General features: G+C 26.3%; 2 protein-coding genes across 2 annotated transcripts in view; both read right to left on the minus strand.

Moving 5' to 3' along the window:
* Positions 1-5771, minus strand: part of LOC142321671 (hexokinase-4-like) — a 115221-nt gene extending 109450 nt beyond the window's left edge. The window contains exon 1 of the mRNA XM_075359944.1: positions 5614-5771. Coding sequence (XP_075216059.1) covers positions 5614-5621 — 8 coding nt within the window. The 5' untranslated portion in view covers positions 5622-5771. The remainder of the gene's footprint in view (positions 1-5613) is intronic.
* Positions 1-26624, minus strand: part of nw (narrow) — a 393672-nt gene that overhangs the window by 313448 nt on the left and 53600 nt on the right. The gene's annotated exons all lie outside the window — the stretch shown is intronic.

A 26624-nucleotide genomic window follows, 5' to 3' on the forward strand; every position in this document is an offset into this window, starting at 1 on the left:
AATTTTTATTTGCCCACAATTGATTTTTGAGCGCGTAACTCTGAAAAAAAAAAAAATAAGGAACTGTGATTGCAGTAATGAAATAAATAAAGATAATACAATGTAGTATACTTATAATAGTTTGGAGATAATACACAATACTCGTATTTCTATGAATTTTTAGGATAACGCTAATTATATAACAGAGATAGAATGATCCCTGAAGTGTTATCCAATGGTTGTTTTGTTCGAAGCAAATTGACTCTTAACTAAAATAATTATTTAACGTTGTAAATATACTAACACTCCCACTTAATACAACTGTTTTCCATTTAATAAGTCGCGTAAGATTGTCGTACATATACAACAAGCGTTTTGAATTAATTCATAAATAATTACTTTAATGTATTACGTAAGATCATCTACAATCAACCTTTTACTACGGTTATAAATATCATACATTCACTTACATAATATTGCTAGTAGACAGGCGTAACAGGCTACGCAAGAAAGTGATCTTCAAAACTAAACAACCAATGTCAGTACAAAGAAACAAAATATATTTTCACTAAATATTAATCATATTACAAAATCTATTCCTTTCACTTTTTTTATATAACCTAACAGTTTATTGGTGTTATTTCTTCAAATATTTGTTAGTTTGTTATGTTAATTGTTTCAATTGTAATTGAAAAATATTCGTTTGTATTTTTACATTAATAAAAATAACATTCGGTAGAGTAATATCATCTAATAGTTAAGATTAATTAATTACAATGTCCCAGCTTTCCCCTTCTTTGTTATTATTTTTTTTAATAATAATGTACAGGTCTGCTTTACCTAATTTTTCCATGTATATATAAAATAAATAATACTTTTAAATACAATAATGTGGATACTACGTATCGAGAAAACAAAACATAATTAATTGTCATAAATTTTATTTTTCATTTTGTGTTTTAATTCTTTTGAAGTGGTATAACCATGAAATATTATCTACATATTTCTGAATAATAGAATATTCACTGAATAATAGAAAATATTCTGCTTTTTTCAGATACAGTAACATTTTTAATGACCTGCTATGCTTAAAATAAATTCCTTCACTCTTCGGTTAGTTATTATAAAATAAATTTTAAGCATGTTGAAAAGTTATAAGATTTATCGTAAATCGTATTAACAGTTATTTAATATCTTATAATTTTATATATAAGTAAATGAAATACAACCTTACCAAAATTTCGTCCGCAGTCTCTTTTCTAGTACTTTCAGTCATTCGACCATCCTCAGGAAAAGTTCTTCAATTTATATCATTAAAATAAACTTATGTAAAAAGTAAATTTATAACATATTAAAATTACAATAACCGATCGTCATAGTATAATTTTAGTTGTGTCTGTTATATAAGAAAGTCGCAGTAAATTTACTTTTTACTTAATTGAATTTTAATGATATAAATTGAAGAATAACTTTTCCTGAGGATAGTCGGTCGAATGACTGAAAATAACAATATGAAATGTGACCTGAAAAATTGAAAAAAGGTCACAGAGCTGTATTTTTAATAGTTCTCGAGAAAATGTTTGAGAAAATTCTGTTTTGTTTAAATCACCTAGATTTTAAATACCTAGTTAAAATTTGTCACATTTTTATATGTTTTGTCTTTAATAAACTTCAAAATTCTTCTTACGTTTGTACAATTTGTATGGATTTATTTGTACTATTTTCTCAGAATTCTCTACAAGTTTTGTTTAAAATGTTTGTGTGTTTATTACGCATTTAATAAAATTATTTTACGTCAAACTTAAAATAGTGTGTTTTTAAATCCCAATCTTTTGTCTTTTCTCCCGGATTTCTCAAAAACTACTAAAAATACACTTCTTTTATTGGGATATCTTTTATTAATTTTTCAGGTTAAATTTCATATAAAACCACAAAATTTAACCTTTAATTTAGATTCCAACAATTACAGTCCAAATTAATTTTCCGAAGGCGCAGAAATCAGGGCGAAATCTTTCGCCAGTCGTTACTTGCTGACGAAGCGTTTCCGAATCAATGTTTATATGAACTTTCTTCTATATTTTCACCAGCAAAACGTGTTCTGGAATTTTTTTATTATTTTCGTGATTCATTTGTATGTATTTGTTTGTAAAATAAATTTATATTAAGACTTATTTTTTCACAAGGTTACCTTTTTATATTTTAACTTTTTTTAATTTTTTTATTTGATGGTAATCTCCAATATAGATTTTAGGTGGTTAAAAATTAGATATCCTCTTAGGATATCTAATGTCACTGTAACGAAATGTGATGTAATCTTAATTAACAACATAGTTTTGTGAAGTTATATTTTAATAGAGTTATCAAATTTAATAACTTTCCTTTAGGGCTTCTTAAAAACAAATCTTTCTACTTTAAAATTTATATAAATTTATAATAAAGCTATGTTTAAAAAATGTAAAAGTTTGATTTCAAAATAAACTCATGGAATAATTTAGATAATTTAAAAAATATATATTATTTAATAATATTTATATTGCAGTTATAAATATGCGAATAATTCACTACGAAATGAAGAAATTAAATTTATAGAATTAAAAAAAAAAATCATTAAATCCCTTTCATATAAATTAAAGATTAAACTGTTATCAATGCAATACATTAATTATAATATAATCCTTATAATAATATATAAATATTTTCTTAAGAAAATATATTAACAATTTTTTCTATCAAGATACAATTTACACGTTGGGTAGGAAATATTCTATTATAAATAAATATTTACCCCACAAAAGAAAGCAAAGGCTAATGTGAGAATTAATACAATAGAAAATCTCACGCTTCTTAATTATTATTTGTAATAATTTATCGATGATTATATAAGATACTGAAAAGTTAAATGTCAAGGAATGTGAATTTACAGAATATTCTTAATTCAGATTGCAAAATTATATAAAACATTAGTAAAAATATTTTTTTAAATATTTGTGTAAAATATTTCGTAATACATATTAATGGAAAATAGGAAAGTCAGCAAAAACGATAAGGGAAATGGAAAAAATGAAATAATTTTTTGTTTGGTCTTATAGATAAAAATACTAAATAAACAAATTAACTTTCATTCCTATAAATATTATACGAGACAGTAATAGATATTCTTTCACAATGATAGGGATCATGTTATCAAAATGTAAACAACAAAATTAAAAATTAAATTTTGACAATAATTACTACATCAAACTAAGACGCGTATTTAAAAATTTAAATGTTCGGTTATAAACAATATTTATTTATATAATTTAAATATTATACAATTTCCAATGAGTAACATCATTTAATGATGAATTACAAGTTCTAAAATTGTGTAAATTCTAGCAATGTATGAAGCGATATGAGAAGAAAGTAAAACAATTCAATTATTATCTAAAAAAGGTGGCTCTTTGGAAAGTGATGTTTCAGAAAGATGCTAAACATTGCTATGTTTTATTCTTAACATGCGTGTGTTGATGAAATATAAATTGAAGAAGATATGAGAAAAATTAATGAAGAGAGAGGAAATCTGTGTCAAGATATTTTTTTTAAAAAAAGGACAAAGTTTGTGGGCCATGTATTAAAAATACAAAAAATAAAGCATTAGGGGTTAGTGAATTTGGTTATAAAGAGAAATAAAAATTATGAGAGAATACATGAAAGAAATAATTGAGGATGTAAGAATTGTTAGTAAATATGTTGAAAGAATTTAGAATAGAGTAAGGAGTGGAGGAGTGCATCAAACCAGTTAAATGACTGATGATACAAAATTCCTTTAGATGTTATGAAAAAATCAACCGTTGTATCTAAATTTCGTTGAAGTATTTATATTACGGATAATTTAAGGTATAAAAAAATATTTAACTCGTTCTTATCGAAAAAAATCGTGTCAACTAACGCCGAAATTCCGTCTCTATCCATATCACCGACCTATTTTTTCCCAATTCAAAATAGAATACGAGGGCAACAATATTTTTATAACAAGTATGACAGATTTGACAATGAAATAAATAATTCCAGTTTTCTTAATTTATTAATTTCCATTATATTAAGTAACTTATATCAAACAGTAAAATTATAGTTTTGAACTAAATTTAAATGATTTATTAAGAAAGATAAGCTGACCTTGACTAAATTTTTTTGTATGGCATATTAAAAAATATTATCAAATTATTAAAAACTTAATTAACATTACAAAAAGAAAATCACTAAGATTTCTTGATCGTTTAGGGATTCTTGAAAATAAATAACTTTACTTTAATATATATAAAAAAGTAATAAATTTAATTTACTAAAAAACTAATTTCATTTCAAAACAAACTTATGAAATAATTTAGGTAATTCTTTAAAAATATTTATCGATAAATAATATTTATGTTGTGATTTTACACACATACACACGCGCGCGCACATAAGTAATGTACAGTGAAATAAAGAAAGTAAATTTATCAAATTAAAAAAAATCCAAACCAAATTTTTGCATTTCTTTCATACAAATAAATTAATTTGTGTAAAATAATAATATTATTTATAAAAAATAATTATCATCTATTTACTAATTAATGTTATTCTTTTTCTTTATTTCACATTAAGCGTTTTCCAGAGATTTTTATTTTATCAGATCCATTTTTATTTCGTCAGAATAGCCATTGAATTAAAACCTAATTTTGAAAAAATAGAGTATAAAGAAAGGATACAATAATTTTTTATCAGTGACAGAGTTGGCAAATATACTTTGATATATATAGTTTAATTTTTAAAAATATGTTTTTAATTAATTATATATATATATACACATAGTTTAATAATGAGTTCTTAAGAAGCAGAGATCTATGCGAAATTGCTTAACGTGGAGCAAAGAAAAAAGTATTAATAAGTAATAATTAGGGTTTATATATAGTGTAATATTCTTAGAATTGAATTTGGTAGATTATTTATTAATAAATATATGAAGTAATTATGTTTAAAATAATTGTTTTTTATAAGATAATATTCATATTGGGTAAAATAATAATTAACTTATGTTCTAGTTTGTTAGATTTTTTAAGTTATTTTTGTTTCTTTACAACCCGATAAGTAATTACTCCAAAGAAGAAAAAATAGATTGATTTTTCCAATCAAATCGTACAAAAACAATAAATTATTTTTTAATTCTATAGATCATTAAACATTGATTACAAATTTTAAGAATAAACGATTGAACTTATAATTTCATTATTCAGGAATCTGATTGTAAATAAAGCAATACACCAAAAAATAATAAACGTTGACGTAGTTGTCGTTAAGATAATAATTACTATTATCTTTTCTGCTAAGATCACTATAGTTTCTATGTTGAGTAATGTTTACCTTTCTTAGCTGATAAAAGAACCTTTTCTTAGTCTTTCTTGATAAAATAATGAACCTAAGAAAGGTAAGTAGTACTCAACATAGAAATGGTGACGTCTTATTTATTTAAGAATTTCAGTTAATTAGTAATATTGAAAATATGATAAATTGTTTATTTATAAATAATAAAAACATACATAAATTATTTATTACAATTAATCTATTTAAATATTTAGTAACGAATAAAATTACGGTTTTATAAAAACTTTTACTTACTTTACCATGTGATTTACTTAGATGAATTGAATATCAACAGTAAAAAAAAAATATAATACATCTGTTACAACGGTAACAGTTTAACTAACCTTCCGCATACAAGATTACAAGAGCTGCGTATTATGTACAAAATAGATTAACAAGACTCGCACCTGTTGCAGAAGCCGCTGTTTTGTTTTTCAATAACATTTAACAGGCCAATTGGGTTTGTAATATGTATCCCCACCAATATAGAGTGGTCTCAGACTTGTTTACATCCTCGTGGAACTATCTGCGCATGTGCTTAGGGGCTCGGCTCAGAATGTCTCTTTTAATATTATCATTCATCCAACACATCAACTTATAAAACTGTTGGCCTACAATCTAAACATAACAGTCAATCGTCATTCTACTGAATTATTATTTTTTTAAATGTATTCAATAAAAATTCATAAATATTAATGTATAAATATTTACATTATTAATGATCAATTATTTTTGATATAGAAAAATTTAATAAATAAATAAACTTTTAGAAATAATATTTCAGTCGTCGAAAGCTTAATTGTAATTGAAAAATTTGAATTTTTTAATGTTTTCACTCATGCCGATCTTTCATTTTTGAACTGATTTCTTACAAAATTTAAGAACAATTTGTTAGGTACATAAACGACAAAATACTGTAACCCTTAATAATAAATATTAAATAGCCCAGTAATATTTCTCAGAAAAAATAAAATAAAATTTTGCAAAAAAATATGTTTTTCGTATTTAATTATTGAACAATTTTTTCTGGCTAATATACATTTAAAAAAAAAAAAAAATATATATATATATATTTATTACTATTTTTAAATACGACCAGATTCGAATAGTATTTGCACAAAATTATCATCATATAGAATATTAACGTACTGAAAATAGGAACAATTCTGTTTATTTGTTTTTTGTACTTAAGTACAGATAATTTCCGGTTGAGTTGAAGCAGTTGTATAAGATTTCTTCACTATATTTATTTGACTATAAAAAATCTATACTGTTCCTTAACTGAACTTGATCACTCTCTGATGTGGTTTTGAGCAGCTGAGATACAAGAGGGACCAGTCAGAGTTGCTTTCTCTGAGAGTAAGGATGTCTCATATACTGCCAGTTATATCCTTTATTTATGGGGCTGGATACCATTCGAGTTTAGGTGGGATTGTCATGATATGCATCCGTATATTGTGCTCAGAGAAACAGGCAAACCATTTCAACCCTTATCGTCTCTGGTTAGCCTGACATGGAATGCTTGTTATTCTTAACGATGACTATTTCATTTTTGAGTGCGACTTTTTTTTTTGGCAGATGATTAATTTTTTCTTTTGCTTGATGTATTAATTCGTCATATAAAATTGAAGATTGTGCGTGGGGATTTTGTAGCGTATAAAAAGGCCTGTCGGGATTCGAACCCGGGACCTCCGAATGAAAGGCCGAGACCCAACCATTAATTCATTACATAATCATTAAAACTATGAGTAGATGTATGGAATTGAAATGTTTTGTACTGTATGAAAAAGTCCAAGTGTTCTTGACCAAACTGAACAGTTTTTATGATTCTTTAATTTATTATTTTGAAGTCAAAGTACTTTTCTTTTTATATTTCTGGTTGTCTCGTAAATTTTTGTTAAATAACTTAAGGAAATACTATTTAACTATAAATCTATCCTTATAATTTATTTCATATAATTCATGTATTCAAAGGATTTTTGAGAAAAAAAAAGAAAATTAGCATTAGCAAAGGTTCAATAACATTTTCACATTGTTTCTCAGCGTTCCTTTTCTTGTTTTTATTACAAAGCAGGTTTGTAGCTTTTACATTGCTTCTGAATAGTTTGTTATCATTCGGACAGCGTTTTTTGTAGGTCTATCATACTTTAAATAGAAATAAAACACATAAAAATTTATCGATTACGAATTTAAAAAAAAACTGTCTTAAAATTAAACAATTAAAAAAAAATAATTATTCTATACGCTTTGACTTGTGACGTCGGCGCCATATTGTAAAAGTTTTTTTAATATGGTTAGGCAGTTCTAAAATCGAATTTATCTCATTAATCTTGTTTTTTGTTTGAAGTTTTTCTTATTATTGTGGAGGTTTTGCATGTTATGGATTGAATTTCACAGAAAAGGGTACATTAATTTATTGTTTTATATTATTTTCCTCAATCTTGCTTATAATTCAGATACGTAAAAATCATCTGAGATACAAATAACATTCATCGGAGTTGCTTTTGCTAAGATTAATGATATTCATTACTGACTCAGATCATGTGGTTTACTAAATAAAAATTTGCGACTTGTAGGGTTGAATATAACCTGCATTTTGGAGGGAAAGGTATGCTGCAGTGCCGCACTATATTCAGTTCAGTAAAGAAGACAATTGGAGATTACTTGCACTACACTTTCCACTGATTAAACCTGACATGGAGTGCTTGTTATTCTTGGGAATGGCTATGCTGCTTTTTTGGTTTATGCGTAATCGCATATCGTTAGTTATGGACTCAAAATAGGACATTAGTAAAATAATTGCGTACGGTCCGAGTATTTTTCTGACTATCCAAATTCATTTGTTAGAGATTTCCTTATGACCGAGTCAGTGGGTTTCAAAATAATTATGCATATACATTCGTATAATCTGAAAAATCTATTAGATGAACAGATGAGTCGTTTTTGAATAACTCACATCTCAACGCTTCATTCTGAACGATTCGGAAACACGATCGTCTGAAGTTGTCTTACGTGTGAAGTTGTCTAACTAATGATTTTACACGTCTGCCCAAAAAGGAGTGTAATGTATTTAGGGTGTATGCATGTTTATTCCACCGTAGTAGCTCAACGGCTGAATCGATTGCCACCTACATGCTCTTTAATTATCCTATATTAGTAATTATCCTGTATTAAACAGCACAGGAATGATTTTTTTTTTTGGCTGTCGTGTTTTTTTAATTTTTAATATTTATCTCTTGTGTTTAAATACGTGTGTAAGTGTCTCAGTTTGTAAAGTTATAAAAAATAACAAAAAAATATTAATTATAAAAAATTGCTTATGATAAACTTAATTAAAAACATACGAAAAAATGTTATATCGTTTAATTTTGAGCTAATAAAGAGAATTAGATAATAAATGAGTCGAAAAAAATAGAAAAAAACGAAGTTTTTTCTTACGTATATTTTTTTTAAATTTATTTTAAAAATAAGGATTTTCCTTGAATAATCAATTTACAATATAAGCTCAAAGCGTGCATATGGAAATATAGGGTGGAAATTTTAAATTACAAATTTCAGGCCAACTAAAATTCGGAACCGACACCTTACGAATAAAAAGCTGAAATATTATCGCTTCCATAGACGCTGGTGTAGTCAAATAGAAAAGGATTATTTCATTTATTACCAATAAAAATAATATAATAAACACCTAAAACGCAAGCCATTAGAATTTTAGAAATAACTTTTATTAATAAAAAAAAAAAATGAATAAGAAAAAAAGCTCTATTTTCTTAAGAAACTAGTTCTTTTTAGTTTAATATTCATTTCTGAGTTTTCTAACCCCAATTGTTATGTTTTCCTGGATTTTAATCAGTTATAACTATTCAAGAAGTAAACATGCATAAATATAATTTACATTTTTTAAAACGTAAAATTATTTTGATTTTAGATCACGAATTTTTACAAAAAACCCATAAAACTTTTGGTGATGTATTGAAAAATAGCAAACATTCTTTGTGAATAAACATCTTTAGATCAAGGACAATTTTAAGCCGAATTTAAACTTACTACAATTTCGGAAAGAGTTCTTTGTAGTTAAATAAAAATTAATGTTAGAAAATTATTGGGAAAATAGGATGCTTGTTGGAAGCAAAGTGCGGAACAGCTGAACTGTAAAGACAGCTTGCTAACCGCTACAGTGACAGGGCTATCTTAGACCTCTTTCATTCCGTAGTAATAATACTGACTTAAGTAATTATGAATGAATCAATTTTTTCTTATAAAAAAATGACACGTTAATTTACGGCACTAAAATTTAATATTGAAAACATTGAATGCTGCGTAAGATTTACTTGGAAAACGTATAAACAAACAAAACAACTGCAATGATGTTCTCTGTACGATGCACAATAATAATATCAGAGTGTGAGCATTAAGTCGTATCTTGGATTAAGGCCACAGAATTATTTATAGAATATTTAGTTTCGAGACTAATTTTTAAACAGAATGGTGGCATTAATGATTCCATGTTAATAAGTCAATTATGTTATTAATATCATTTAGAATTAGTAAATAATAATTATTTATGCTAATAAGTCAATAAATAAATAAAGTAGTAGATTGGGTATATTATTTTCCAATATTAATATAAATCTATATTGAAAAAGAAATTATATTAATTATCAATTTTATTTATATATTTTTTTTAATACCGAAAAACAAATTACCAAAAATTACACTTATCAAAAAAAAAAAAAAATTAATTTTTTTCCATAGTTTTAGCAAACTCTTCATTAAATAGACCGATTTTAAAAAATAATTTTTTCAATTTCTCTTGTGGAAAACATTTTACTTAAAAATTAAATTGAATATTTTTTAAACAAAACATGGTATTATCTAAATAGACGAGTGAAGAATATTTTCATAATTTTGTCCTAATTCTTGCTAGGTTGGTTTTATAGTGTAATGATACAAAAACTGGTGCTATTCTCATAGTCAATATATTTTCAGACAAAAGTTCAAGAAAATTACTTTGAAAACTTGGAGTAAAGTTATATTCTTGCGTATCAAAGATCCTTAGATTACACTAGATAAAATTCTTTTTTCTTTTTTTGCCCTGTTTTAGTTATTTTTATCAAATTTTTTTAAATGTAATTATCAAAAATATCTAGTTTAAAAAAAAAAACAATTTGATTTTTGTAGAATGGTTTGATTATAATTTAAAAAAAAAGATTTCAATCAATCAACAATCAAGTTTATATAAGGTCTGTACCCTGTCTGTCTGTAGTTATTTTATTAAGTCATGAAATAAATTTTAAGTATAAATAATCGCATAAGAATCAAATGAGTTGATTATTTTAATATATAAAATAATGGAAAGCAAAAACAAAAAAAAAACTTGTAAAATATTTCTGTAGTTTAAATTGAAAAAAAATTATTCAGTGATATAAACTTCAATGTCATAGTCAACATCTCTGAATTTTGTGAATTAACAGGACAGATAGCAAAAAAAATCACTCAGAAAACATTGGGAATTACAGATTCAGTTAGCAAGGAAATTCAAGGAGGTAATTTATATTTTATCAATTTAGAATAACATTACAGATTCAAGTTAATTGGCAGTCAAGGATAGAGAAATTATTAGCTTTTTATTTTACTCCCTTCTTTAATAAAATGCATTAGAAATGAAATATATTTATTATTTAAAAAAAATAATAATAATTTTTTTAATTTATTTACATAGTAATAACAGGTTTGCCCCCTCTTACACACTTGTTTACTGTTTAAATAAACACCAAAATAGACTCAAGTCACAGCAACAATTTTTATTAGATGTATGTATAGTTACTAGATGATAAATGAATTTTATAGCATGTGGAAAAATGATATGCCTAACAGTGATTTGAACCTGATACCTCCGGATAAAAGGCTGAGACACTACCAACCACTCTGCCATAGAGGTCAGCAATAATAATAATAAATCAATGAATACAATGAATAGAAGGCTGTTGATCTTCATAACACATTCCATCCTTCTCTATTGATCTGAGAGATGGGTGGACGTGTAGGCAGTTAGGAAATACTGCATTCACATGGTTGTCTGTGCAGTGCAGATGAGTTCTGAGAATGGCTGAGGTGATTCCTATTAACATCTTTGCTCAGGAATGAAAGGAAATCTACCAGTTCAGCCAACAGAGTACCAGAGTGGTGGTAGGTGGGCAGGCACACCCACCGGGTTGGTCTAGTTGTGAACGCGTCTTCCCAAATCAGCTGATTTGGAAGTCAAGAGTTCCAGCGTTCAAGTCCTAGTAAAGCCAGCTATTTTTACACGGACTTGAATACTAGATTGTGGATACCGGTGTTCTTTGGTGGTTGGGTTTCAATTAACCACACATCTCAGGTATGGTAGAACTGAGAATGTACAAGACTACACTTTATTCACACTCATACATATCATCCTCATTCATCTTCTGAAGTATTATCTAAACACTAGTTACCGCAGGCTAAACAGGAAAAAGAAAGGTGGGCAGGCACAGGAGCAGGTAATGAATAGGTGACAGCAGAGATGGGAATGTGTGATAGTAGAGAAGTCATCCAGACATCTCATTAAAGACCTGAGACCTTGGATAAGCCAAACGCGTGGTGAAGTGAATTTTTATCTCACTCATTTCCTCATATGGCATGACTATTTCCTTGAGTACCTCCATTGTATGGGTAAAGTTAGCATCCCCCAGTGCTGCTATTGTAAGTGAGAAGATGCATTTCACAATTTTTTTTGCTTCATCCACTATACTCTGGGATGAAGGATGCTACATTCAGCATTAGGGGAAGTCCCCTAATAACAATACCAATACCTTTATTGGTATTGGCATAGCCAAAAAAAATAAATTAAAAAATGGTATTAAATTTAATTAAAAGGTGTGACATGTCTTATATGTTCTTAAATGGAATCTTTTTTAGGAATGCCAAAAAAAACCTTCCATAAAAAAAAATGATTAGTTCCATTATCTGCAGAGCCTGCAAAGGATTCTGTAATTGTAATGAATCCTGTACAATTCACAATTAATACTTAAGTTTTGATCTTAGGATCAACTGAAACTGGTTTCAATCATTAAAATACTAAAGTTCAATATCGTAATTGATAATGAACTACTAGAAGTTTAATTATAAATGATTAAATTTCCATAAATTATTAAAATATCATTAAGAACATAACAATAATTTATGTTTCTAATGGGAATCGTTATAATATCACTTTGCAAAATATGTAAATATGTACCTTAATAAATGTGATATGAATTACTTTTACTTAAATGTCATATTTATTGGAACCAATCTATTCCTTCTCCAGTGGACTGTTGAATAAATGGTTTTACCCATTCTGATTACTAGAAATCTGACAGCATCATTTGAAGCAATCACCACTTTCCTAATAATCTGTAAATTTTACCCCTTGATTTCTAGTTAAAAGGAAATCAAATAGTGACAAGAAATATGAATGCAACCATTTTTTTTTTTTGTAAAAAGCATTCAGTTTGTGTAAGTATTATGAAATGCAGATCTATGAAATAAATTTTGCAAGTAAAGATATTTTTTATTTTATTTTCCCAATGTGTACATTGCAATTTTTCACCTTCAACTAGTGAACAATCCCCCTTCCACCAGCCAAATAAGTGAGGATGACATGTAAATGAGGTGTAGACTTATACAAAATACAACCATTTCTGAAATGTGTGGTTAATTTAACCCAACCACCAAAGTACATCGGTATCTATTGTCTAGTATTCAAATCCATAAAAAAGCAATTAACTTTTATTAGAATTTAAATGTCAGAACCTTAGACTTTGAAAATCAATTGTTTAACAACTGATTTGCGATGACAAGGTAACCACTAGACCGGCTCAGTAGGCTAGTAAAGGTATAAAATTTATTTGTTCCCAAAAAGTGTACACAAATCTTTTTTTCAATAGTCTTTACGATATTTGCCTCAATCAATAAAAATGTTGGTTTCTCACTACCTAGATAACTGAAAATCATTAATTTTAGATCTAAAGTATTAATATATATTGTAAAAGTATAATAACAATTTTACTGTAAATATCAGAACAACTACCCATGATCACCATTGTTCATTTGCTTTAATAGTTCCTTTTAACATCAATTAATTCAATCAGGGTGATAAAAAATTAATGAGCCTTAGAAAACTTGATTGGAATAATACCTTTCTGTATTTCTCTGTCTTATGTCTACATAATATTTAGGATTTATAATTTATTTTTATTCAAAAATGGAAATAGTGTTTTGTTCCAGAAGTTCATACTTGCATTCTCAGATAGAAGCAAAAGTCTCTTTCAATCTTTGGTCCTAAACAATTGCATTAGCTAGATTTTTAGCAGGACCTTGATGAACGTCTAGATCTGTCTAATGATGTATGCAGTATATATTTATAATTTCCATCCAGTTGGGTTCTATTTTATTGATTTGTATTTCAGTTAAATATCTCCAAAAATCAAATATTTCTGTGAATAGGTGGCTCAGGGTGTAACTTTAAATAAGCCTGACAAGTTTTTCTTTAGTTTCTGAAAGAAAGTATATTTTTATTAGAGAAAATAATTTAGCTGCTTACTATAAAATTCCTGACAACTAATGTACTGCTTCCAACTTTTGCAAAAATTCCTATTATAACTATCAAGAGGTTGCTGTAGATGGAGTTTGTAATTTTTTTATGATTAGATGACACTTCTATTATCCAGTTTATTTCTTCCTATCTTCTTCCAAATTCTGAATGATTTGGCACAGATAAATCCTGATAAGTTCATTCTGAGGATTTAGAGACTTGAAGAATTAATGCATCTTGATGACATCTGGCAGGAACACTTCTTTGCATACCTATCTGAGGGCAAATTTTCTTGTCTGGTGGCTATAAAATAAACCATTTTGTGAGAAGTCAACCAAATGAAATCTATTCCATTCTAAAGTGTAAATAAAATATAATTGCATTTAATTAATTTTCATCCTCTGTCTTCAAGACAAATTAAAAAGAACAAACTTGGTTATTCATTGTTCAGTTCCATCAGAATGAAATTGGTTGTTAAACATATTAGTAGATTTTATATTTTTAATGCCATAATTAAAATTTTAAAAAAATACGTAAAAGGTCATAAATAGAATTAGTATCACACCAAATTTTGGTGAAAAACTAAGATTGAAAAGTATTAATACACACACTGATTATAAATTTGTTTATTTAATAAAACTACTGTTAGCATGATTAATTTGTTAATTCAACCTATACTCAAATCCCTTGGAAAGCAGTTTTATCAGTAATTACCTGCCTGAACAAGTTGAACTAGTGCCTAAATAATTGCCACAGATTTTCATTCTTACTTAGACTGAAGCTTTCTTAGAATAAATTTGTCATTTGATGATTCCTGAATCATGTTAATATACAACCAACCTAACTTTTGAAGTATATCTTCAAGATCACGTAAGTTTCAAAAATGCAACAAGTAAATATCAACACTGGATTTTTTTTAGTTAAATATAATAAGCATATTTTTCTAGTAAGCAAAGTGGGTATGCACTTTGGTACCGCACTGAAAGGAAGCCAATGGTTTTTTAATTGGTAATGCTGATTCTCCAATTTAATCAGGAATAGTTGGCAATTTTTTTACAGTATATTTAAGTAAATACATATGATTATCATCCTAAAACTGCTTATTTAGTTGAAAATTTGTAATTTTTATTTGTTTTAGTTAAAAATAAGAGTAATTGTTTCCATTACAATTCAAATAATCTTCTCATGTTTTTAATTGTATACTGGTCACTTAACTTTGTCATTTCACTTCTAGCAATTCAATATAACATAGGCTGTTGTTAATAATGGTCAAATTTTTTCATAAAGTTACAAGGAGTCAAAGCGGGGTAATATCATAAATGGTCTGTACCTTTACATTCTCACAAAAGGGAAATATTATGCTGTTGCTTGTATGACTAGAGGAGTTTTTAATTTTGGATATGTTCTGTAACTGCAAAAAACAAACCATGGCTGATTCTCTCAGCAGATCTAGAGGAGGTATTACTTTATCGCTTTTTAGTATTTCTCATTTCGTATCTTCTGACTGTTAAAATTTTGCTTCTGTTAGGGTACTTTAGAAGTTGCTCTTTGCAATTTTAAAAGCTAGGGCCTCACTGAAAACCTTTATCTAACTGTACTGGGCAGCATTTACATTCCCGTACTGGTCACAGTTCTCTGGAATCCACTGGAAGACTAAAAATTTTCTGATCAATCGCATAGTTAATTAAAGCCTAGTTTTTACTAATCAGAGGATGAATACCATTATGTGAACCACCTTCTAATGAACATATTGGCCCAATGGAACTTGTTTGAACTAATTTTCATGTATTTTTTAACACCAATGCTGAAATATAAAAAAGAAAGAATGATTATATTAAATTATACTTGTAAGAGAAATGGATGATATTGAATGAAGATTTATAAATAATCAACTGAAAGGAGGGTAGATATATAACCCATTTACTATTTATAATTATAGAAAAATTAGATAATTTTTTGTTAAACTTTTTATTGAAACTAAAAAGCTGATGTTAAAAAGTATATAGTTTATCAACATGTTGAAATGTTGTTAAACGTTTAAAGAACAAATAAAAACTACACTATTTAAAAATATTGCATTTCTTCTAAGTGATCTTTACAAAACTTTATATTGTTTTTATTTTGGTGATGTTATAGGTAGTACCATTATGTAATAATGGTAGTGTTGTAGGTAACCATCCTGTAATGATTAAAAAACGCTTTAGATGTGATGGAATAGAATATTCAGTCTGTGCTGTGTTGTGCTATAACATTTAATATGAAGTTAATGCCAAATTTGATAAGTTTATAAACTATATTGTAAAGCAGATAAAGTTCATGGTTCAATAAATTACAAATTAAACTGGAGTACAGTGCTACTAAATATTACAATGGTTAATTCTATAGATATTCAATCACAGATATAATAAATACATCTAAGTAGTCCATCCAGCAATAAAATCAACCTTTCAAGTTACTTCATAGAAACAGAACACAAAATAATAATAAAATCATTATGCAAATTTTACACGTAGTATAAAAACTGTTGTTGATTTAACACATTTGATAAGTTTAAAATGATAAAGCAATTAAAGTTTTAAAATAACAATATATAATTTATAAAAATATACAATTTACCAGGAAATAAAATATCAGTTTACTGTCATGTCGGCAGGTTCTTATTTACCTGCCTCTCAAAACACACAGCATGAAACCTGAAACAATGTTTATCCTCCTTGTTAGTTCCAACAGGCCAATATGTTCATTAGAAGGTGGTTCACATAATGGTATTTATCCTCTGATAAGTAAAAACTAGGCTTTAATTAACTATGGATGAAAGGCCGAAATACTACGACTCACACCATGGAGGCTGGCACTTCAGTATTTTTAGAACGTAAAACTTACTTAACAAGAAATTAAGAAATCCTACTCTTTTTATGATAGAATTAAGAGACTGCTTAATCAAGGAGGATACAGATATTACAACAGTACAGTAAAAAATTGTCTTTCTGTGGGGGTGGATTATAAAGTTCAAGGCTTGGGGTAGTAGTATAAGAAGGAGCAATTCCAACTTACTGAATTAAAAATAGAATTCTTACAACTAAAGGATCTCCCACTTTGTATAAAGTGATGCACTTATGAAGGCTAATATACTTTTAAAAAAAAATACTTTTGTTAATATTATGGGCAAGAAAGTCTCATTAAGTTGAAAATAGGTATATTTTCAACTTAATCAGACTTTCTTAATTCAATCCATTCTTCAAGAATCAGCTAAAAGAATTAAGGTATAGTAAAGAATCGTTTGCAAAAATCTGGTTTTACACCAGCTAATTAACATATAACGTAGATACTGGGAAATTTAATATATAATGTCAAAAAAAATTAGTTATGGTCTTGATAAAAATATTTTAAAAAAACGATGAATCTTTAAACTACAATGCCTTGTTAAAAGTCTTTTAAACATATTTTTTTAAACACTGACTTTTTAAATGTCAATGCCTAAATGTTGAAATTTAAAAAAAAAAATTGTAAATAAAATATTTAAAAAAAAAGTTCTATCAAATTGCCTTCAATCATTCTTGCAGCTGTCTTCAGTGACTGATATTGTGCTGCTGTTCTCATCCTAATGTCAGCTGGAGTAATTGACAATGGACTTTTTTTAACTAAGCAGACAGTTATTTGGAAAATGTGTTGGATTGTATGGTGAATGTTAGTTTAGAATATTGCTGTTATACATTTCTGCCAGTAATAACATCAGGTGATGCTAAAGTTAATTCAACAGTAGCATTAGACAACATTGAATATGAATTTTTAAAAATATTATTTTTATTAAATTTGTTTCAGATTGTAATTTAAAAATTTGACAGTTATTTAACTTTTATTACTGACTGCCAAAGACAAAAATATAGCAAAAGAATATCTTTGAACAATTAACTTTATAACATAATTTTAAGTAACAAAGAATTAGGTTTACTTAAGCTTACAAATAATATATCTAACAAATAAATTATATGTTTACTTTAAACTGTGTACCTCTCAAGAAGTAGGATATCTAATTCTCTATTATGGACACTTTGGATTGAACAGTGAATATCTCACTGATAGGTAGGTATTAGGAGTAAATATAATAATGGTAAAAATATATATTTTCTTTAAACTGATTTGCATCAACAAAATAATTTATGCTGTCTGCTTCTATATGAGCACAATTAAAATGTTATTAAAAAAAAGATCTGAAAAATAGAGAAGTAGTAATTTAATTAACTCACATTATTATGTCATAGTATCACTATAAATTTAAGTGACATGCAAAGAAGCGGGTTTAAGTTTATATTACATCATATAGAATATGATTAAATATAATAAAATAAATAGGTTGAAAGTAAATATAAATCACTATGTGTTCTTGAAGAGACATAACATTTTTTTTTTATTTTACACTTATACTTATAAAGCGTTTCTTTTCCCTTTATAATAAATAATTGTCTCTGCAGTTATTATATTACATTTTACTTCATATATATATATATATATATATATATATATATATATATATATATATATATATATTATATATATATATTATATATATATATATATATATATATGTGTTTTTTTATAATAAATAATGAAATTTCCTATATTTATTGTATATATAAATAAAATATCTCTTTTATTATATTAACAGTTTTATTACAATATACAATATCTTTTCTTTATATTTACTATATTTAGATAGGAAATAATTTTATTATATTACATAATGAAATACAAATAAGTGGTAACATAATACATTTCATGTATTTATGTTTTTTTATGTTACAAATGTCCATTCAGTATATTAAATATTAATATAATTATAATTACAAAATTTAAATTAGTATAGTATTTTACATCAATAGTCATTATTTTAAAATATGTAAACATCTTTATAACGCATAACTAAACATTGCAATTTACAATATTGAATATTATGATTTACAATATTATATGATTATATAATAGAAGTATAAGATTCATAAGTCTGTTAATTACTACAGTTGAGAAGAAATGTGAGCTGTCAGATTCATAAATAAAAGAAGTAAAGGGTAAAAGTGAACAATGGGAAAGATAAACAGTATTACATGTCTTAAATTCAAAGCTCTCATCTCAACTCATCTGCTGTACCAGATTGTTTATCTTTATAATATTTAATAAAATATATATATATATATATATATATATTTATTTATTTATTAGATTAACCAAAGTACAAAATAAATAAAGTAGGATGACTTATCTTATTCCACTACATATGCAGGAGCTCTTCTGCGATTTACTCACATCATCAGCTACATTATATATTCATCTCAAATTACATTACAAACGTCATAAAATACAATAACATATCAGGTATTTATTTTTTTTATTTAAAATTTAAAACCTTTGATCTTTTTATTTTAAGTATTTAAACTTTTATTCATTTAAATTAAAAATTAAAACAAAATTTAAAATATGAAAATTAGTTAAAATTAACATTAAAAATTAAATTAAAAAAATTTTTACATATATAAAAATATGACATCAAGGCTAAAATCAAATTAAAATTAAAAATCAAAAATTAAAATTAAAATCAATAATAATTTTAAGTAAAGCAATTATGCATGTTGTCCATTTAATTGAATTTACTTTACTATACTCAAGAATATACTTTACTATTCTCTTTAGGAAAGTATACTCCTGAGTTTGGTAAAGTAAGTTCAGTTAAATGGACAACATGCATAATTGCTTTACTTAAAATTATTATTATTTGATTTAAATTTAATTTTTAACTTTTAATTATAATTTGATTTTATGCCTTGAGGTCATATTTTTACATATGTAAACAGTTTTACAGTTTAATTTTTATGTTAATTTTAATTAATTTTTCATGTTTTTAAGTTTTGTTTTAATTTAACTGAATAAAAGTTAAAAAAAAAAAAAATAATAAAATGATTAAAAGTTTTAAATTTAAAATAAAATAAATAAATGCATGATATGTTATTATTATATTTTACAAAGTTTGTAATGTAATTTGAGATGAATATATGAATGTATAACGCAGCTGATGATGTGAGTAAATCGCAAAAGTTCTCCTGCGCCTATAGTGGAATAAGATAAGTCATCCTACTTTATTTATTATGTACTTTGGTTAATCTAGTAAAATAAATATATTTGTATATAAGAGAAGTACGATTCTTAAAAGTATTGATTTAAAAAAAAATAATATATATATATATATATATAGTTCCATTTCTTAAGTTTCATAACATATGATATCAAGGTTTTTCTGTTATTCTGAAATCAGAGATGTTTTATAATATACTGTTGATCTAACTATTCAGCTTCAGACTGATGATTACTAAAATAGTGACATTAATTTAATCCCAGTGACCTAAATGCTTCCATCTGTCATACAGAAATAAAATCCATGATGTATCACATTATAGTTGTATGATTTTTTTATAATTTATCAGAGTAATAATTTTCAAAAACACTTTTAGTATTCACAAGGGTTTGTAACTTGTAATAATATTGTTACAATTTTCGACTGCAACAATGAAATATATAGTATATATTTTTTATTAATATTAATTAAAAATAATAAATAACAATAATACATAAAAATAAATTAAATATATCAATTAAAAAAAAATTTGACCCAGTTAAATACAGTTGATACAGTTTTAAAGTGATAACTGTAAATAAAAAAAATGTGTGTTTTTATCTTCCACGCCTTTCTTTTTGGATAGGGTTATTTTTACCTTTTTTATGGTGGGTTAACAATATTTGTTTCCACAAGGTTTTTATATTATCATAAATATTTATTAAAATAGCAAAATCTCAAAACTCATTTAATGTGGTTTAAGAAAGCGATGCTTTACTTGGAATATAATGTTTTAGAGATTGTTCCTTTTGAATGCATGGTTGCAGAATAAATTTACATTTTTATGACTGTAGAGAGCATGAGATGTAAAATTTTAACATGATATTTGTTATGATAGCCATTATAAACAGACAATGCAGTATCAGTGTCTAGAAAATTAAATTAATAAGGAGAGTAAATTAGACTAGATTAAAATGTACAAAAGTTTTTAAATTAATTTTAATACATTTTAATTTAGGGTAAAAATAATATAAAATTTATCTGAATCTGGCCTAGCTTTAAATCAAGCTTCTGCAAAGATGGCCACTGAAAGCAATGAGGATTTTGGGTACTGTTGATTAGATTAGATTTTGCTCGATCTTTATTATTTATGATGTTTTTGAAAAATGTGTCTATGTCTTGTCTTGAATTGTATCTGTTTGTTTATTTAGAATGTTTTTTTATATTTCAAGTTGATCATCTATGTTTAATTCTTTAGATTTTATATAAAATATTTTTTTTTTTTTTTGTTATTGTTTAGCTTCAGTGAGGTGGTTTGTAAAAATGAATTTAAAAAGAAATGCTTTTATGTGTTCTTTTTATTGTTTCCACAGAAGAAATAAAACAAATATGTGTTCAGTACAAAAAACACAGATTTCAGTGTGTTTTTAAAATCTGTGTTTTTTGTACAGAACTTATTACAGCTATAGAATTAAGTTTGTAGATCCCAAATAGAATAATAACTTTTAAGTACATTTGAATGATCATATTTGATTTTGGTTGCTTTTTTTATTTTTTTTATACATTTGTAGTTTCCCTGCCCCCCTGGAGCCAGACACACAATTAAGCATAAATTTAGCTTTTGGGGGGGGGGTGCCTTTGCCTCAAACTACCTCAGAAGTATGCAAGACCCCATCCAGGCAGCCAGGACTCAGTTGTTTTGCGTGCCATGCCTCAAATGAGGAGTTCCCAAAAGGGAACTCCCCTCTGGAACTCCGGTCTTGACACCTCGCTTTAGTGGGGAACCCCCCAAAGAGATTCCCCACTAGAACCACAGTCTTACATTCTCCCCAATGATATCTAAAAGGAATCCTCACCTGATCATTGAAGGTGGAAGACCAAAGCCTCCCACCCCTCTCGGGTGGAGCTCTCTTAAAGACACCATGATGTTACTGTGAAGACACAACTCTTGATGCAGATGGACTTGTCTTTCATCTTCAACCTCCGGGTGCATGACCATACAACTTGCAGGATGTACATCAAGGCTCCTGCTTACAATCTTTATGTATATGGCCGGCCTTACCACATGTAAAACAATGACCACTTCTATCTGCACAGAACTTGGCCCTGTGACCTGGACTCCAGCATCAAAAGCAGAATTCATCGGAGGCACACCACATCACCCAACAGGCCACCCCAACTTGCTTAGGTTAAATTAACAGTACTGCCTCAATGATGGATTATTTAATTTTGAACAAGCTCTATACTTTGTGTGTATGTTATATACATAATCTCCATTTCATTGCTAGTTTATGATAATCTCCTACCCAGAAAAAATAAAAATATGGCTTCAAAATGTAACCTATTTATCAATGATAGCTCATGAATTGATTACTTAAAAATATAATCATATTAAGTAATCAGTGTTACTTTCGCTTACTTGTCTTTGAGTCATAGATTTAATTAAACACATTTTATAAAAAAATATATAAATATTAATGAAGTCTGCTCAGTATAGTAAAAGAATGCATTTTTATATTATCTATTTACTAATTTAACTGATTTATTCATGTTTTTATGCATTAAATGCCAACAATTATTTTTAAATTTGTAAAAAATCAAATTTAAAAAATTTAAAAATTTGTAAAATGTTTCTAATAAATTTACAAGAAAAGTATAAAAATTATTAAGATTAAATAAATAAGAATTTTCTAACAAATTGCAATCAATTTTTGTAAAGTAGGAACACAACACAGTAATCTCATTTTTATTCTGGTTAAAATTTTAAATATTATTGACTTATCAAATAGAACAGTTTCATAAATGTACTTTATGGTCATACCCACTTATTACCAACAGATCTATTACCAATAGGTAATCATATCATTTTAACTGAAAAATTAAAAATGTAAGTTATGGTATAGTGACAATTATATTAAAATTAGATGGGCTAATTGTGAGTATTGAAGTTTGTTTTCATATTCTGTCAAAGTCTTATGGGCTGTATTGTATTTTAATAATAAATTATTCTGCTGTACAATAATCATAAACATAAATGAATATTCATTTGGTAATTGTTTAATATTAAAAAATAATTATAAAACAACGTATAAAAGAAATAAAGGAACTATAAACACACAGATTTTCATTTTTACTTAATTCCTTCAACAAATTAAAGATATAACATATACACTTACATAAATTTTATTGTAAACTTAACTCTGTTTTCATCACTGTTTTTATTACCCGAGAAGCAAGATGAAAAAACTTCACATAATAGATTTCTGTAATATATATGTTTTTAAGTGTTACAATGGTAGAACTGAAAAAAAAACCAATCAGTATTGGGAAATAATGATTTTTCTATAAGGAAAAATAAATGAAGTAGAGATAGAACATGAAATATGGAAATCAAGAAAAATTAAGAATGAACAGTTTAAAAGAGAGAGAGATAGAGAACTGGGAAATTCTAGTAAAGTTTGTTAAAGTTAGGATCATATATTTGCATAAGCAATGGTTGAACAGAACATTATTACTGATATATTTTGATGTATTGATAGAAGTATGTAGCAGATAGGAAGTATGTAGTGAATAGAAAAATTTTAACCGAAGAAACATAGGAATTTAAGAAATGACAAAGTTACAGAAAAATTGTGTAAATACCCTCCAATTTTAATTCTAAGCATAACCATACTCTTTCCATCAAGAAGACAACTGCACTGGGATAACTTGATAAACTGTACAGTTGTTCACATTCAGAAGATTGAGAAGAGGAAAGTTCCAAACCAGATAGAAGAGTGGGAGATAGGGAGATATTTAAGGAGAAGAACAAATGACAAGACTGGGATGGAGATGGAGATTATGACAGCATCTTGAAGGAAGTAAGTAGAGAGAGAGGGAGAGAGAGAGAGTTGATGGGGAAGGAATAGATGGGGAAAATTAGTCAACAACCACATCTGCAATCTTGGAACCAATCCAAATAAACATAAATGTGTGTGTGTGTGTGTGTGCACATGGCTGCACGCTTAAATATGCATACACATTTTTGTTGTGGTTAGTAAAAAGTTTACATAATTTTCAATGACCACAAATAAATTCAATTTGTTAATTATTTATTCCTTTGGCAATTATTAAATTTACGATTGATATAGACTGAGCATTAATTATTTAAAAGATAGAGAATAAATAAAACTGGAGTGTTACTATTATTATTATTAACTTTTTTTAGATAAAAAGATAAACAATTACTCCTTTTATTAGTTTCTTCATTAGATTGTATAAAACATTAATTAACAAAGGAAGTTGAAATTCACTTATTGTTCTGTTATCTAGATAGAATATCAGTATTTAATTAAAACTTTTCCAACTTTTATAACAATATAAAAACAACCTGAAATATGCATTAAAATATCAGTCAGGTATTTGGATTTTCCTGATGTATGTTTTTGAAGAAGTTTAATTTTACAGACAATATACTACAATAGTGCTTTACTCCTTAATTTTAACATTATTCTTGAACAAAATGTGTGAGCTACTTTTACAATCATAGGAAAAATACCAATTTAAGTTAACCAGCAAAAATTTGAATAAATGGGAAATTTCTACACGTCATATACAAATTTTCATAATGTGGGTAAAACTGTTATCTATACATACATTATTAAGTGTTTGCATCTTCTGGCCATTCAGTATTTATGTTCTATAAGAAATGAGAATCGAAATAAATCTCCCTCAACTATGGTACTCCCTATCACCAATACTTTTTCTTTCAACAACTATCTTTTATGAATTTATGCTATCCTAGTTACATAAAATGAGTTAAGCTTAAATTCACAGTCTTAATATTTCTAATTTTTACAAAAAGTTAAAGAAATTAGTTTGAAAAAAAAATTATCTGTGTATAAAGAAACAGAATGTAAAAAAATAATATTAAAGACTTATCTTTCAGAATGATTCAAGTGATCAAGATGATTAATAGTTTACATTATTCCATTTATTGACAGTGCTATTTAATGTGAAATTTTCCTTTGAATGTAGTGTCTGTATAAACTATGTTTGTTATCTGCATGTACTGAGAAGTACCTTACATAGTGCAATAAGGGCTATTATACACTGGAACTTTAAAATGATTAATGGTTATATGTTATCGGCTACATATGTAATTTCAATTCTATTTTTATCAAAAAGGAGTAATGATATTTTTTAAATTAAAATAAAAAATACTGATTAATATTACCAGTTTAAATAAAAAGAAACCCCATTCACTGTCATGTTTTTGACAGGACTTATAGGAAATTCATAAATTTTATGGTATCAAAAGAATGAAGATGAGGGCTTGAAAAGTATTCATGTTCCTTAATCAATAGCATTCAAACTACTTTTTTATAAGTAAAAACTCTGTAACTAAATATTATATAATTAAAATATTTTGATGACTTTATTTTAAATTAAATTTTTGATTTTTTAACAAGTTTTCTTGTCTTTTACCATCCTCAGCATAACTGTGAGATTTTTAATTGAACTTTTGCCTAGTAATAAATGAGTAATTTAAATTTAGTTAAAAAAAATTGCTAATGTTTTTAAGTTATAAGATTAACTTTATTTACAACAATAGTTCTTCTTTGTATTTAAATCAATATTTCTGTTTCTGTGGAACATTTTTATTTTTTTCATAGTTGTAAAAAAATGTTTTATGGAATTTTCTTTGAGATATTCTATTGATAGCTTTTGAATAAACACTAAATTGATATCAGATTTCTTAAAATGATCTAACTTCCTGTGAACTACAGATAGAATTACATAGGTAGTAGTTGGAACTTGTATAAAAGTTTCTCTACTTATTTAAAAGAAATTGTAGTTGGTAAACGATTTTAATAAATATTTATATAACATTAAAGTACACATTTGTTATTCATATATCTTATTTCTTAAAATTCAGTTTTCTTATTCACAATAATTACTAAATGGGCATGAATGAAAAAAACAGGACCTCATGCAAAAAAATGTTCTTCAAGTCTATCACTAGGCCTATCAAAGTGAAAAGAATTTAACTGATGATCAAATTCTGCTTTCAGAAGGAGGTGAGCACGAGGTAACTTCTAAAGTAATAAAAGAATTAAGCCAAGGTATTTAGAGTAATATTTCTTCTTTTTTATAAAAAAAAAATTCATACAGGAAAAAGATTAACATTACATACTGTAATTCAGTATTGTTAGTGGTTAGATATAACTCACAAAAAATTAATTTTGTTAAATTAAACATATCCTAAAATACATTTATACATTAACATTAACTCTTTTATTAACCACAGTCAATTAAAATGTTAATGAGGAAGATGAAATAAAAAAAAATTTAAAAAATGCTTAAGTAATTTAAGTTTTTTTGGTTTTGAAACAAATATAATTTTATATATTTATAAAAACATTGCAGAAAAGAATCCTCATCAAATTGTAAGTTATATTATACAATCAATATTCACTGAATTAGTAGAAAAATTATATGTTCTAATTCTGGTACAAACAATAAAGTAAAAAAAATTAAAACCACAAACTAATATCACAGAAAACTACTTCATATAAAATTACATCG

This window comes from Lycorma delicatula, chromosome 3 (genome assembly GCF_047948215.1).
Source record: "Lycorma delicatula isolate Av1 chromosome 3, ASM4794821v1, whole genome shotgun sequence".
Classification (NCBI taxonomy): domain Eukaryota; kingdom Metazoa; phylum Arthropoda; class Insecta; order Hemiptera; family Fulgoridae; genus Lycorma; species Lycorma delicatula.